Source organism: Myotis nattereri (assembly GCF_964212035.1).
Source record: "Myotis nattereri genome assembly, chromosome: 7".
Lineage (NCBI taxonomy): Eukaryota > Metazoa > Chordata > Mammalia > Chiroptera > Vespertilionidae > Myotis > Myotis nattereri.
Genome location: NC_138082.1, coordinates 55,841,627 through 55,855,991, shown reverse-complemented (window position 1 = coordinate 55,855,991; position 14,365 = coordinate 55,841,627). Strand labels below are relative to the sequence as shown.

The following is a 14,365-nucleotide window of genomic DNA, read 5'->3' as shown; positions in this document are numbered from 1 at the left end:
AAGCAGCATATGACAAAATTTTGAGATAAATTTGTGATGAAGTTAACAATAATATACAGGTATCTCATAATATTTTCAAAAACTCATTTTTTAGCCCTGACCAGTTTGGCTCAGTGGATAGAGCGTCGGCCTGCGGACTGAAGGGTCCCGGGTTCCATTCCAGTCAGGGGCATGTACCTTGATTGCGGGCACATCCCCAGTATTCTCTCTCATCGTTTCTAACTCTCTATCCCGCTCCTTTCCCCTCTGTGAAAAATCACTGAAATATATTTAAAAAAACAACAACTCATTTTTTACAAGAAGTTGATCTAAAACTTCACTGATGCTACTGAAATTCAAGTTTTAATAAGAGTACAAAATATATACAGTATATAAATTCAACTCAAATATATTAATATAAAATAAAACATAAGATGCTGAAACTATCATAATAAAATTTGACTGAATTTTAAAAGTAATTAATTCCAAGAAATAAAACCAGGCATTTGTAGATTCTGTATTTAAATGAAGAATATAAACCCTGATTAAGGTTAGTGCCGCATCTTAAGAAGCATGCTTTTAACCTTGGCATTTAACTTTTAAGGTATAGCTGAGAATGTTTCTAGACCTCCTCATTTGAATTACTTATAAAAAGTTTGTTAGCAGCCAGAAAACTAATCTCATACAAGGCAGATTTTTTTAAAAAACACTGCAAAAAAGATAAAAACTATAATCTAAAAGTACTTACTTTACTCAGTTTTTCAATCTGTTTTTCTAGCTCTTCAACACTTGCTGCTTGGTCACCTTCATCCTATACATAACAAAATACAGTATCATTTACCTGATCTTAAGATTTACTTATTCAGTCAATCAGCAAATATTTAATGAAAGCCTCCGATTGCAAAGTAATAGGATAGGTGCTATGGGAATGAATAGGAATCAGTTATTGCTTTCCATAAACTAATAATCTGGTGAGAGACATAAAACATTACACTAAAAGGAAAAAACACCCACCATTAGGAAGCTATAAGAACCTTAGAGAGGTAGAGATTAGGAATCAAAGTTCAAGAGAGGGTGAGACAACTTTTACTGGGAATCTATACCAAAAGAGGCTATGTGGAAGTTGTGTTTTAATTAGCTACTGAGGAATGGTTAGGAATAATCAATCAGAGAAAAGATGGCAGGGCATACCAGAAAAAGTTTGACATATCTTGACATGAAAGGTACATGCAAAGATAAGGTGGGAGATATGGCAAAGATGAGTTTAGGAGTGATTTGTCTAGTGCTGTAAATGCTTGGCAATGAACAATGATCTGATCCTTTGAGGGATGTTGAACACCAGAACTATGCTTTTCAAAGATTAATATGGAAATAGTTGTAAGATGGCCTAGAGCGGGAAAGGACTAGAATTGGCAAGTCTAGTTAGTAGACTGCTGCAATGACTAAAGAGGATGTGGGCCTTACTAAGGAAAAAGAAATAAAGAAAACAGATGTAAGAGATATTACATAGTTAGAACTGTTAAGTCCTGGCAACGGATAGATATGAAGCAGAGAGGGGTGAGGGAGATGAAGGAAGGAGCAAAGTATGATGCTAAGGGTTTAAATCTGGGAGGCTGCAAAAATACTGATACCATAAACTGAGTCATTTTTAGAGCAAAGAAGGTTAAGTTATATTATCAACATTTAAAAGAAAAAAATAATCCCTACTATATATAGTACTGATTTAATAAATGGAAAGTTTACATGTGATTAAATGAAATTTTCATTCTAGAATATGAATACAAGAAAACTACCACCAAGTTATATGTTTTAGAGGAAAAGCACGAACAGAGGTATATGTGCTTCTTTGGATTTAAGCCGCATTATTTCATATAGACAAATTATGTGAGACTTCTAAGACTGTTTCCTTCACTGTAAATTGGTGATAACATTATCTGTAACATGGTATTTTTGTGAGGATTAATAAGAACAGATCTGAAATCAATAAGCAGAGTTGCTGACACATAATGTGTAAAAATTTTTTTCTCAAAATTATGCTTGAATGAGAAGATGCAGAAACTTCTTAGGTTTAAAAAAAATAAGAACTTGTTTTTGATGTTCAATTTCTATAAGCATTTTACAGAAGCCACACAGCCACCAACTTATAATGAACAGATATTTCTAAATCAATAGGATTAGCTCCTCAACAAAAGGAAGTGAAAGGAAAACCTCAACAGTATCACCATTACCTATCACTTACCCATTCCTTATCCAGATTTAGGGAGCCAAGTTACAAAGGCATTTAGGCATATTATTTGTGCTAATAGTAACATAATATCTATTGGAGATTAAAAGAAAGCTGAAAAGATAATAAGGTCAATGACTCTTGAATCTCAAATATATATTTTTATATCTATATGATTCTAAAGTGATAAATATTTAATAATTTGCTTATGTAAAAATATAAGTCAATCTACAAATAATATGAAATAGTACATCGATGTTGCTAGGTATCAGTCAAATTAACTAACTGCCATTTCTAAGACTCTTCCTATGATGCAAAAGAAGCAAAATGTCTATTAAAATTTTATTTAATGAAGTTTGGCTAACAGTCCTTACAATTTTAAGAGATATGAAGGAATTTGAAAGATCAGAGAGAAAAAACAACAAACTAAGAACACAGAATCAATTCTAGCTGTCGTTCTCCATCGTTTCCCAAACATTATATGCCCCAATGTGTTAGAATTTAATTGTCTGCATAAACTCTTACTTGCCCACTTGTGAGCTTAAAGCTCACATAGGTTTCAACACAAATCTAAGTATAAGGGAAAGAGTCCATGTGTTGAAGGAATAAAGAGTGAGGAGAAGAGGGACTCATCTTTGAGACAAAGGGCTATGACTTGATCAAGGGCAGTATCTTTTAATTGAAAGGGATCACATGACTCTCAGTGGAAAGCTTACCTGCAATTAGTTTTTTAAGAAGTATAACAACAAACACTCTACCCATACTTTAATCAAGAGGCCAAACATACTTTTGGAGGAATAATGTGCCTATCTTATCAATCAAGTTTATTAAACAGTTAAACTTTTATTTTTGTTTTGTTAATCCTCACCCAAGGATATTTTTCCATTGATTTTTAGAGTCAAAGGGCGGGGGAAAGACAGAGAGAGAGAAAAACATTGATGTGAGAGAGACACATTGATTGGCTGGGACTGGGGATGGAGCCTGTAACCAAAGTACGTGCCCTTGACCAGAACTGAACCCAGAACCCTTCAGTCCAGGGCTAAAGCTCTATCCACTGAGCCAAACTGGCTAGGGCTAAAATTTTATTTTATTAGGAAATTAATAAGGGGCTACCAGTTTTTCATTATAAAGATTAACTCTCAATTCATTTAACTGAGCTAATTTGGCTTCTTACATCCTAAAATATTTGTTAATTTTTAGTTTTTAAACTGTTTTTTCAAATTAGTAACAATATATAGATTTGCTAAGATGTCATCAATGAAATTCTACAATTGAACTCTATAATTAAACACATAAAAAAACAAAATACTGTATTAAGTGACATGTCTGGTCTAAGAAAAATTAATAATTTTTAAATAATTAATAACAATTTTTAATAGTCTTTAGCTCCCTTAAAGAAAAAGATGTGTGGTTTGTTAATTCTCCATGTGGAAAAAAGAAGCCAGGCAAAACAGATAATTTCTGTAAATGAATTCTAGTTTAGTGGGATAATTACCCAGTAAAATACACTGAAATCTCAATACAGGTTTGTCAATTTATGAGTCAACACTTTAAAATAATTTGTAACAGTAAGAGCTGTAAAGGGATGCCAATTCTGTGAAAAGCTGATTAATACTGATCAGAAATGTTTAATGCCTGCTATGGAAACAACTCCCCCTGCCAAATGAAGCAGATTGGTTATAAATGGCATCTTTTGTTTGGGTAATTACAATTCTAATACCCAAATTATATACACTTCACATTATTTTCCACAGCATAAAATTATATGATCAAGTAGTTTCAAAAGTACAACATTATGAAATAATTTTGGCACGAAATCTCAATGTAGTCTCCTTTTCAGATTGTGTAAGGCTCACTCAAGTGATTTTTATCATTCTGGTTTAAAATATAACATTAGAGAGGAATTTCCGAAAACATTTTACATGTATGCTATTTTTACTTAAGAGAAGTGAGTAGCACATGATCTTATTTATAAGTACCTCTACATTATTATCCGGATTAAGTAAAAAATTTGATTCAGTAATTTATCAGTGGTCTTGGTTAGATATTTTCAAATATTCTATCAATAAAGTTATCCCTCTAGGCCTTCTTTCTTTATAACAGTACTGAGTTGATGCAAGAAAGCACAGGAGTTGTTTCTGGAATTCCTTAGCTGAATACTCCTGGCATTGAGTGCAGAAGGAATGGTTGGCTGTATAGTTTTTTGAGTATCATTCTGTAGTCCTAGAATTCTTTTAGGGTAAAAGGTGAACTTCAGCTTTTATCTCTCTATTTTACCCATGTCCATTTCTGTGGTTAATGGTAGCTTCCCTTAAAACTCACACAGACACACAAACACCTACCTCTATAGACTTGTCTTCTTCCCTTTAGCCTACTCTTCATAGCTAGCCCCTTCACCATGATTGAACTAGAGGCCTGGTGCTCAAAATTCATGTGGGGGGTGGGAGAGTCCCTCAGCCCAGCCTGTGCACTCTCGCAATCTGGGACCCCTTGGAGGATGTTCAAGGCCTAAAGGGCAGTCAGACATCCCTCTCACAATCCAGGACCGCTGGCTCCTAACCACTCGCCTGCCTGATCAACCCTAACTGCTCACCTGCCTGCCTGCCTGCCTGATCACCCCTAACTGCTCTGCCTGCCTGCCTGATCCCCCCTAACCTCTTTGCCTGCCTGCCTGATTGGCCCTAACTGCTCGCCTGCCTGCCTGTTCAGTGCAGGTCATAGCGAACAGTCGTACTGCAGTTTGGCTGATTTGCATATTACCCTTTTATTATATAGGATACCTTCCAATGTCATTAGGGACCTTATGCCATTAATTATTCTCTTCATATCTTAATCTTCAACCCCACTGTCATTTTATTGACTCTTTCCCTTCAACTAAAATTCATCTCAAGTCTTTCTACATCTGAAAAATCCTTGGTCTTTGTCTCCCTCTAGGACAGTGGTTCTCAGCCTTCCTAATGCCGCAACCCAACAGTTCCTCATGTTGTGGTGACCCCCAACCATAAAATTATTTTTGTTGCTACTTCATAACTGTAATATTGCTACTGTTATGAATTGTAATGTAAATATCTGATATGCAGGATGTATTTTTCATTGTTACAAACTGAACATAATTAAAGCATAGTGATTAATCACAAAAACAATATGTAATTATATATGTGTTTTCCGATGGTCTTAGGCGACCCCTGTGAAAGGGTCGTTTGATCCCCAAAGGGGTCACGACCCAAAGGTTGAGAACCGCTACTCTAGGAACTACCCTTTCCTCTGAAGCACAATGCTTGAAATAGTTGCCTTTGCTTTCTCACTTTCTAGTTATTGTTCTCAATCAATCCTAGCCTGGCTTCTGCTCTCACCCCTCTAATGAAACTGTGCTGACCTCCCCCAGTATGTTGCCAAATACAGCAAAAATTTACATCTCCTGATGCCTTATTGTCTGTTTATTGCACCCTCATTTTTTAAATGTTCAATTTTCTTGATTTTTGTTATTACTACAAGTATAGACAAAAGTCAACACTGCAGACCTGACTACTACCCTTTGAAAGGCCTGCTTACAAGGTTGGCACTTAGCTGGTGTCTGGGAACTTGGATTTGAGGGTTCCCTGACCCTAACTTATAAAATCGGCTTACTAGACCTAAACTGTGCTAATAATGTGATTTACACTGCTTTTCTACTGGGAGCCTGGAATTTTGGCACAGGTTACATGGAGGGTACCTTTGTGGCCAGTCCCCAGCAAAAAACTCTGAGCACTGAGCCTCTGATGAGCTACACCAGTACACAACACATCACACGTGTCACAGGTCACGCCTGGGAAAACTGCTGTGTGATTTTACTGGGAAAAGACTTGTGGCAGCTTAGGCCTGGCTTCTTCTGAACTTTGACTCACATGCCTTTTCTCTCTGCTGGTTTTGCTTTATTTCCTTTTGCTATAATAATTCATAGCCAGAGCATGACTAGAAGCTGAGTTCTGTGAATCACTAACTCTGGAAGTGGACTTGGGGCCCCTGACCCCCTATAGAAATCTCCCATTTTCAACAGTAAGCCTTTTGGGCTCTTCTTAAATAGTGATGTTCCTGGGGTTCCAACTTCAGTCCACTACTCTATTCACTAAAGCAATTCCCTTGTGCAAACTTATCCACCTCATGATTTTAAACTATTGTCTGTGTGCTAATAATTTCCAGAACCATATTTTCAAGACTGGATTCTTCAGCCTTCAGGTTCTTAAATTCCACTGACGCTGAACTTCTGCATAGGCATCTCAAACTCAACATGTCTAAGATAAACCTACCATCACTTCCTGTCTTCAATGACCTGTCTTCCCCTTATTCCCAATCATCTATTTACTCTGCTCCTCCTGATCTCTCTCTCTCTCCCTCTCTCTCTCTCTCTCTCAAAGGCAATCATAGCATGCAGTCTCCCATGCCACATAGTTGGGAATCAATCCTGCCTCTCCTTCAATCTACACTGTCCATCCTGAAATACTACTCATCCATTCTCCTAAATATTTATTGAGTCCTTCTCTCCTCCTTCATCCCAACTACCATTGGTCTAGTTTCAGACCCCTCACAACTCAACTAAACTACTGTAATGTCTATCGACTGATCTTCTCATCTCTGATCTTGCCCTACCCAAATCTATTTCTATCATCCACAGAACGACACCGTGAGCCACTTAAAAATCAAAACTGACTTAAAACCCTCCATTAGCTTCCTGTCACCAAAAATTAACAAGTCCTAGTTGTAGTTGGTGCATATGAGGCTCTTTAGTAACCCTGAAGCACCTGTAAGTAAGTCCCTCAAAGGACTATAGTTTCAGGCTTCTGTGCCCTGCTCATGCTATTCTCTCTGCTTGGAAAACTTTTCCCTGTATTCCTTCCAGGTTAACATTCAGCCCAGCTTGTAGCCTCAGCTAATGGGTCCAGAAATCCTTTGTGAGGATTTATTCCTCAGAAAGGTTAAATGCCTTTCCTTTGTATCTGCCTAGCACACTGTAAATATCGCTATCAAAGTAGTTAACACATTACAGTTTCATATTGCAAATCTTTCTCAGTGAGACTGTAAATTGAGAGGGGACTTTTAGTGCCTTATGCATCTTTAATCAAAAGTGCCTAAAGCTAGGCAATGCATAATAAACTGGTGTTTGAGACATAGCAGTTTCACAAAATCTGACAACACTTTTAAGACACGAAACATTGTATAAATATAAGATAGCATGTCAACAAAATGAAAGAGAGAACCTAAAATTAAGAATCAGCACAGTTCTTTGAAGAACTGTGAAGTCATTGTATAAATAGAAAAACTTAACTTCTTTTATTCAATGTACGTGCCTGCTATCTGCAGGAATTCTATCCAATATTTACTTACCCATCACAAAAAAACTTTATGGTGAATATTGTAATATTCAGTTTTCAGATGAAGAAACTGAGGTAAATAAATGTCAAAATGGAATTAAAATGCAAATCTACTTGACCCCAAATTCTGTTATTTTTCAGTGTTATGTAGTCTTAGTTAAATATTAGAATCAACTTAATTTGATTACCTCATCTTCACAGGTATCAGTCTTCTTTCCTTTTTTGTCTTCTTTATCTTCTTCATCCTCCTCATCTTCATCGGCTTGGTCATCACTATCATCGTCATCATCATCGTCATAGTCACTGTCTCCTCCCTTCCTTCTTCGCTTTCTTCCTGGAGTGGGTGTCCCTAATGGATGCTGTTCTTCTCCAAGATCAATCCCACCTGCAGTGTCTCTTTTGCCTGTTTTTTTAGCATGAATGATTCTGAGCCTTTTAATATTAAAAAAAAAAAGATGATATGAAAGAAAAGCCTTCTTTCTATACGTTTAAAAGAGCATAATGTGAGTTTTAAGCAAAAATATCTAATGGTATTTTTCTCACAGCGAGCAATAAATCAATGACAATAAAAATTAGAATTAAAGAGCCCTAGCTGGTTTGGCTCAGTGGATAGAGCGTCGGCCTGAGGACTCAAGGGTCCCGGGTTCGATTCCGGTCAAGGGCATGTACCTTGGTTACGGGCACATCCCCAGTGGGGAGTGTGCAGGAGGCAGCTGATCGATGTTTCTCTCTCATCGATGTTTCTGGCTCTCTATCCCTCTCCCTTCCTCTCTATAGAAAATGAATAAAATATATATATATAAAAAAATTAGAATTAAAGAAATTTAAAAATATGTTTCCAGAAATTATAAAATATATTAACTTTCAAGAATTATTCTAGATATTTCTTTGGAATTAGACACATTTAAAAAAATAAAAGTTAGAAAGCTGAAAAGACTAATTCCAGCAATGGCTAAGAGACAATTCCCCATTCCATACTATCAGACTGAATAAATTTCAATTCAAATTACCACAAAAAAAACTACCCTTTCAACATAGAGGTTGAATAATTTCAGCATATTTCCTGGAATAAAGCTAATTAAGTCTCAATTCTGAATATATTTGGATATGTTAGACTCTCTATAAGAGCAAATTTAAGTAGAAAGCAATGAAGAAAAAGGTGGTAGCTCCAAACAGATTCTATTTGTGACAAAAGTAACCTGATAGCAACAACAACCTTAGAAAATGTGATGGCTTGACTTCTTTGAAAGAAAAAAGACAAATGGACTTTCTTCTAAGTTTGAAGTATCTGAACTCAATAAATCTGATTATGTCTTTTGTCCATTGCAAATTCTGGCTCTGATTTTTATTAATTTCATAACTCATCATAATTTTAAGCTTTACCTTTTCTAATTCTTAGACAAAATAAAGTTTATATGCTATTTTTGCAATTCATATGTTTTTCTGGGAAGCTTGTACAAAGGGAAAGAAGTATATTAATTTTAATAAAAAATAACTTACTTGCGGAGTTTACCTTCTACCATCCATTTATCTCTCCTCAGGTTTGACATATAATCAATGTTCTTGTCAATTTCACTGTCAATGTAAAAATTTATTATAAAACATAAAATAATCCATTATGTAACACATTAATATGGCAAGCAAATTGTAATGATTACCAATAAATAACCATAAGTGAAAAACCACATTAATTCAGTATCATAGCTAAGAGATGTATAGTAAACTTTAACTGTCTACCAATAATAGAAATGCATGACTCTGAAATATTTGGATTGATCCTTTTCCTAAAAAGGTAAAGAACTGAAAGTAACATAGTTAAAATCTGTAAAATAATGAATAGCAAGAACGAGATTAACATGGATTTGGTCACCAAATCTTGAAATACTAGACTGGAGGACTTACTTTGATGAAGTTAAGTACTTTTTAAAGTACAAATTAATACACCAATAAACTAATACTGTTATGTATGCATAGAACATAATAAAATAATAAGTAGCTGAATAATTCTCTGAATGGATACTAAGAAATCTTGTCATCTAGCATCACAAGATGTGAAGAAAATGAAAATCCTGGATTCTTCCAATAGTGCTGGATTCTGGGACCACAGCAAAAGGGAATATTTTTGCATTTCAGTATATAAATAACAATTATTAAATGAACAAATTTTTTCAATAGACTACAAAGAATTGCATTAAAATTTATTATTAGTTACCTCTGAATGGGGGGAGGGGTTCAGTGTAATTTTAATTTTTTTGTTTGTGCTAGTCTATAACTTTGAAATTTTCTCTAAGCAACCTGCATTACTTTGTGATAAGACAAATTCAAAACAGCACAGAATCACCTGAAAAGCCTGGGCACATGCTTACCTCACTACACTCTTGCTGCACGCCAGCTCATTGATCAGGAAAGCCAGGGCTGAGGCTTTCTGTGCTGGCGTGTGAGCCTGGAAGGCTTTGGTCTTCAGGCTCTCCGTGAGCTCAGTCTGTCCACAGTGGGCTTCCATAAAAATCTGCAAAATCTCGGAAACATTGTCTCGATTCACACCAACATTCAGCAAATGTTCTCCGAGAGCTGTTTTGGCCTATAAAATGTTGACATTTTTATCAGTATTGGTCATAACCATTCATCACATAAAACAATATAATTTTGAAACGTTGGTACTAAATAATAGACATTAATGACAACAGCTTTATTCATATTTTTGATGAAGTAAAGATAAAAAATATGCAAGAAATGATTCAAGTACTTGTAATATTTCTATTCCTCCTTCAAACTCATCGTTAAAAGTCAGGTGGGGAGAAAAGTATATAAACTCATGGGTAGAAATTGCCTATCACACCTTCTTTGAACCACAGGAACTATTCCAAACTTTTCCAGGCTTTATGTAGATATTCAGGGGATGGAGGGATTGGAGGTTCCAAAGCACTATTATTATGTTGGCTGGCTCTATGGAATCATGGGTTTTATTGCCTGGTATATTTAGTGATTGGGACATGAAGGAAAATATAACAGATGCATCTGGAAGCTTCTCTCTCTACAATATTACCTATAGCAAAGCTGACTGAAATTTGTGTCTTAATTGGAATTAAGATAACTGAATTTAATTGAGTATCATCCACCGAGCAGTAGATAGTCTTAACATGCTGGACTGTAGGTGCCTTGATTAGCCTTAGTTACTCACAGTGATTCAAAGAGAAAACACAGTATAACTTCAGTAGGTGCACATGAGTCCTAATTGCTTTATGAATTATGAGTTCTGTTTTGCTGAATATTACTTTCCTTAAGTCAATTTGTTTTTTGTGGAAAGTTAGAGGAAAAAAGAGTAATTTGGGAATGATCTTCATTTCTTAGGCTTTAGGAAACCAATTGTAAGCTGAAACAATACTACATTTAAAGATATGTAAAAAAATAATTGGATCAGTCTTTACTATCATCTGCTAATATTTTACAGGCAGCTATCAATGCACTGATAGTACAAATTTTTTTAAAAAACTTATATTTTGTTTTATTTTTTTACCTTGTATCCCGTAATTAGACCTGGATCACATACAGCAGCTGAGAGGAGCCTCACAAGCAAGTCTTGTACTTCACCCATGCTGTCCCCTATATTTAGCAATCCCTCTTGAAGAACACTCAGGTTTGGAACATCGATATTCACATCAAAGCCCAAAACTTTACCAAAGTTTCGTAAGAACTGCACCACCATGAGGCAGTCTGAAAATGTACTTCCAGAGAGAACAAGTCCTGGAATACGAGGCAACTCTGGCAAAGGCTGAAAAGAAAGTAAAAGAAAATAGATTTTAAAAGCCATGATTTGCTATCTTCTGAAATAAAGTAAGGTGCTCTCTCTCTTTCTCTTGCATTGCTCCAGTGGTTTTCCCTCTGGACTGTCAGTTCCCTGGGTGCATTGCTGCAACCCCAAGGTACTAAGCCTAGGATGCTGAATTCAAGTAACCATCAATACATTTCGGCTGAATACAATATGAATTTACATCTCTGCAAAAGGGAACATGAATTTTTAATTAACTTACATACTGACAAAACATGGGTTATATAACTGGATCAAAATTTAGACAACATTAAGAAATGAACATTTCCATATACATAGAAAACATCATGGTGATTAAGAGAGGGGAGGGGGGCCTTAGCCAGTTTGGCTCAGTGGATAGAACCTTGGCCCCAGGACTGAAGTATCCCAGGTTTGATTCTGGTCAAGGGCACGTACCCGGCCCTGGCTCTGGCATGTGTGGGAGGCAACCAATCAACATGTCTACCTCACATCTATGTTTCTCTCTCTCTGTCTCTCCCCCTCCCTTCCACTCTCTTAAAAAAAAATCAATGGGAAAATATCCTTAGGTGAGAATTAACATAAAAAGAGAGAGGGAGGGAAAAAGGGTGGAGAAAAGTCAAAAAGGGTATAGGGGAGATAAATGGTGCTGGGAGGAGATGAATTGGGTGGTAAACATATAATCCTATCTAATAAAAGAGAAACATGGTAATTGGCTTACGACCGCTACCCTTCCCATTGGCTAATCAGGGCAATATGCAAATTAACTGCCAGCCAAGATGGCGGCCGGCAGCCAGGCAACTTGAAACTAACATGAGGCTTGCTTGCTTCAGTGACGGAGGACTCCAACTTTCCCCGCCTGCCGCTGCAGGCCTCTGAGCTGCAACTCTAAGCAACTATGTAACAAATATAGAAACTAAACAAAACCCCAGAAACCTGCTATAGTTCGCCCGGGCTTCAGCCAGCAGGATCGCAACATTGTAAGCAAAGGCCAGAAACCTACTTTCAGCAGTGGAGGCCTAAGAGCTGGAGCCAAGCTTCAAAGCTAAAGCTGGCCCAGAATAAAAAAAGAAAGAAAGAAAAAAAAAAGGAGTGGTTGGGAGCTTCAGTCACGCCCAGCCTGAAAACAGCCCTCAGCCCCTAACCCAGACTGGCCAGGTACCCCAGTGGGGACCCCCACCCTGAAGGGTGTGTGACCAGCTGCAAACAGCCATCATCCCCTCACCCAGGCTGGCCAGGCACCCCAGTGGGGACCCCCACCCTGAAGGATGTGTGACCAGCTGCAAACAGCCATCATCCCCTCACCCAGGCTGGCCGGCACCCCAGTGGGGACCCCCACCCTGATCCAGGACACCCTTCAGGGCAAACCAGCCAGCCTCCACCCATGCACCAGGCCTCTACCCTATATAGTAAAAGGGTAATATGCCTCCCAGCACCGGGATCAGCGGAGCCACGAGGCCTCCTGGCACCAGGATCAGCGTGATAGGGGTCAGCGCCCAAACCCCCTGGTCGCCCTGAGGCTCTGTGTGTGACGGGGCGGGGCCACAACCTCCCTATCTACCCTGCTCTGTTCGTGACAGGGTGTGGCGCCCCAACCCCCAGATCAGCCCTGCTCTGTGCCTGATAGGGGGGAGCTCCCCAACCCCCTGATCACCCTGCGGCTCTGTGTGTGACAGGGTGTGGCGCCGCCCCAACCCCCTGATTGGCCCTGCTCTGTGTGTGACAGGGTGCGGCGCCCAACCCTCCCCCACCCCCCCACGGGCCCTGCTCTGTGTGTGACGGGGTAGAGCCATAACCTCCCCATCGGCCCTGCCCTGAAAGAGTGGCAGCGCCCCAACCCCGATTGGCCCTGCTCTGTGCATGACAGGGTACAGAGCCCCAACCCCCCTGATGGGCCCTGCTCTGTGAGTGACAGGGGGGGCAGTGCCCCAACCCCCTGATTGGCCCTGCTCTGTGCGTGACAGGGGGTGGCGACACAACCTCCCCATCGACCCTGCCTTGAGTGTGAAAGGGGACGGTGCCCCAACCCCCCAATCGGCCCTACCCTGAGCGTGACTGAGGGTGGCATCACAACCTCCCGATCGCCCTGCTCTATGCATGACAGGGGGTGGCGCCCCAACTCCCCAATTGGCCCTGCTCTGAGCCCTACCAGGGGCTGCACCTAGGGATTGGGCCTGCCCTCTGCCACCCGGGAGCAGGCCTAAACCAGCAGGTCGTTATCTCCCCAGGGGTCCCAGACTGCGAGAGGGCACAGGCCAGGCTCAGGGACCCCCCTCCCCCCCGAGTGCACAAATTTTTGTGCACCGGGCCTCTAGTAAGATATATTTATGATGTATTATAGAATTGTACACCTGAAACCCATGTCACCTAAATAAACTTAATGTAAAAAAATAAATATTTCAAAAATACCAAGGACATACTCAGTAGGGCACATGCATTGATTTATTCTAATGATGGCAACTGATTTAAAAGTCACATGAACAGTGTGTATCTGTGGGTTGTATGGGTGGAAAGACTGGTAACATCTTTGGCTAATAAGTGGTGATAAATTATTATGTCTACATGACCAAAGCCCATGACCCTATCAAGAACTGCTTTATACTGCAACCAAGTCTTTAGGTTTCCTGTATGTAGTGAAATATTAATACTGTATCGAGTTTCAGTACTAAAATTGGAAACCTGCCCCTTCTGCTACTTCCCTAGTATGCTCACATATTAACATTTTAACGACTAAATATGGTACCAGTCGTCATGCACATTTAAAAATGTATAGGTAGTCTAAATTAAAAACATCTTTGCCCATGAATTGGATATAATAACAATACTTTAAAATTTGATTGGGGAAAAAAGTGACTTGTGTTTCTATTTATCTACATTGGTGCTTGTTCAAAAGTGTTCCGCCACCCTGCACGTACTTAAATAACTATCTAAAGACTTTTTCTACTAATATTGTGTGAAAACACAGAATTGACTGATACTGTACATATCTTTTATTCCATCTGAAGACCATTCAATTCTGAGTTTTCT

General features: G+C 38.6%; 1 protein-coding gene across 1 annotated transcript in view; it reads right to left on the bottom strand.

Annotated features, from left to right (window-relative positions):
• The window catches only part of BAZ2B (bromodomain adjacent to zinc finger domain 2B), a 330,950-nt gene that overhangs the window by 27,313 nt on the left and 289,272 nt on the right, over window positions 1-14,365 (bottom strand). The window contains exons 28-32 of the mRNA XM_081095898.1: window positions 11,069-11,323; window positions 9,918-10,132; window positions 9,052-9,126; window positions 7,740-7,983; window positions 728-790 (exon numbers count right to left, since the gene is read on the bottom strand). Of these exons, the coding sequence (XP_080952024.1) occupies window positions 728-790; window positions 7,740-7,983; window positions 9,052-9,126; window positions 9,918-10,132; window positions 11,069-11,323 (852 nt within the window). The remainder of the gene's footprint in view (window positions 1-727; window positions 791-7,739; window positions 7,984-9,051; window positions 9,127-9,917; window positions 10,133-11,068; window positions 11,324-14,365) is intronic.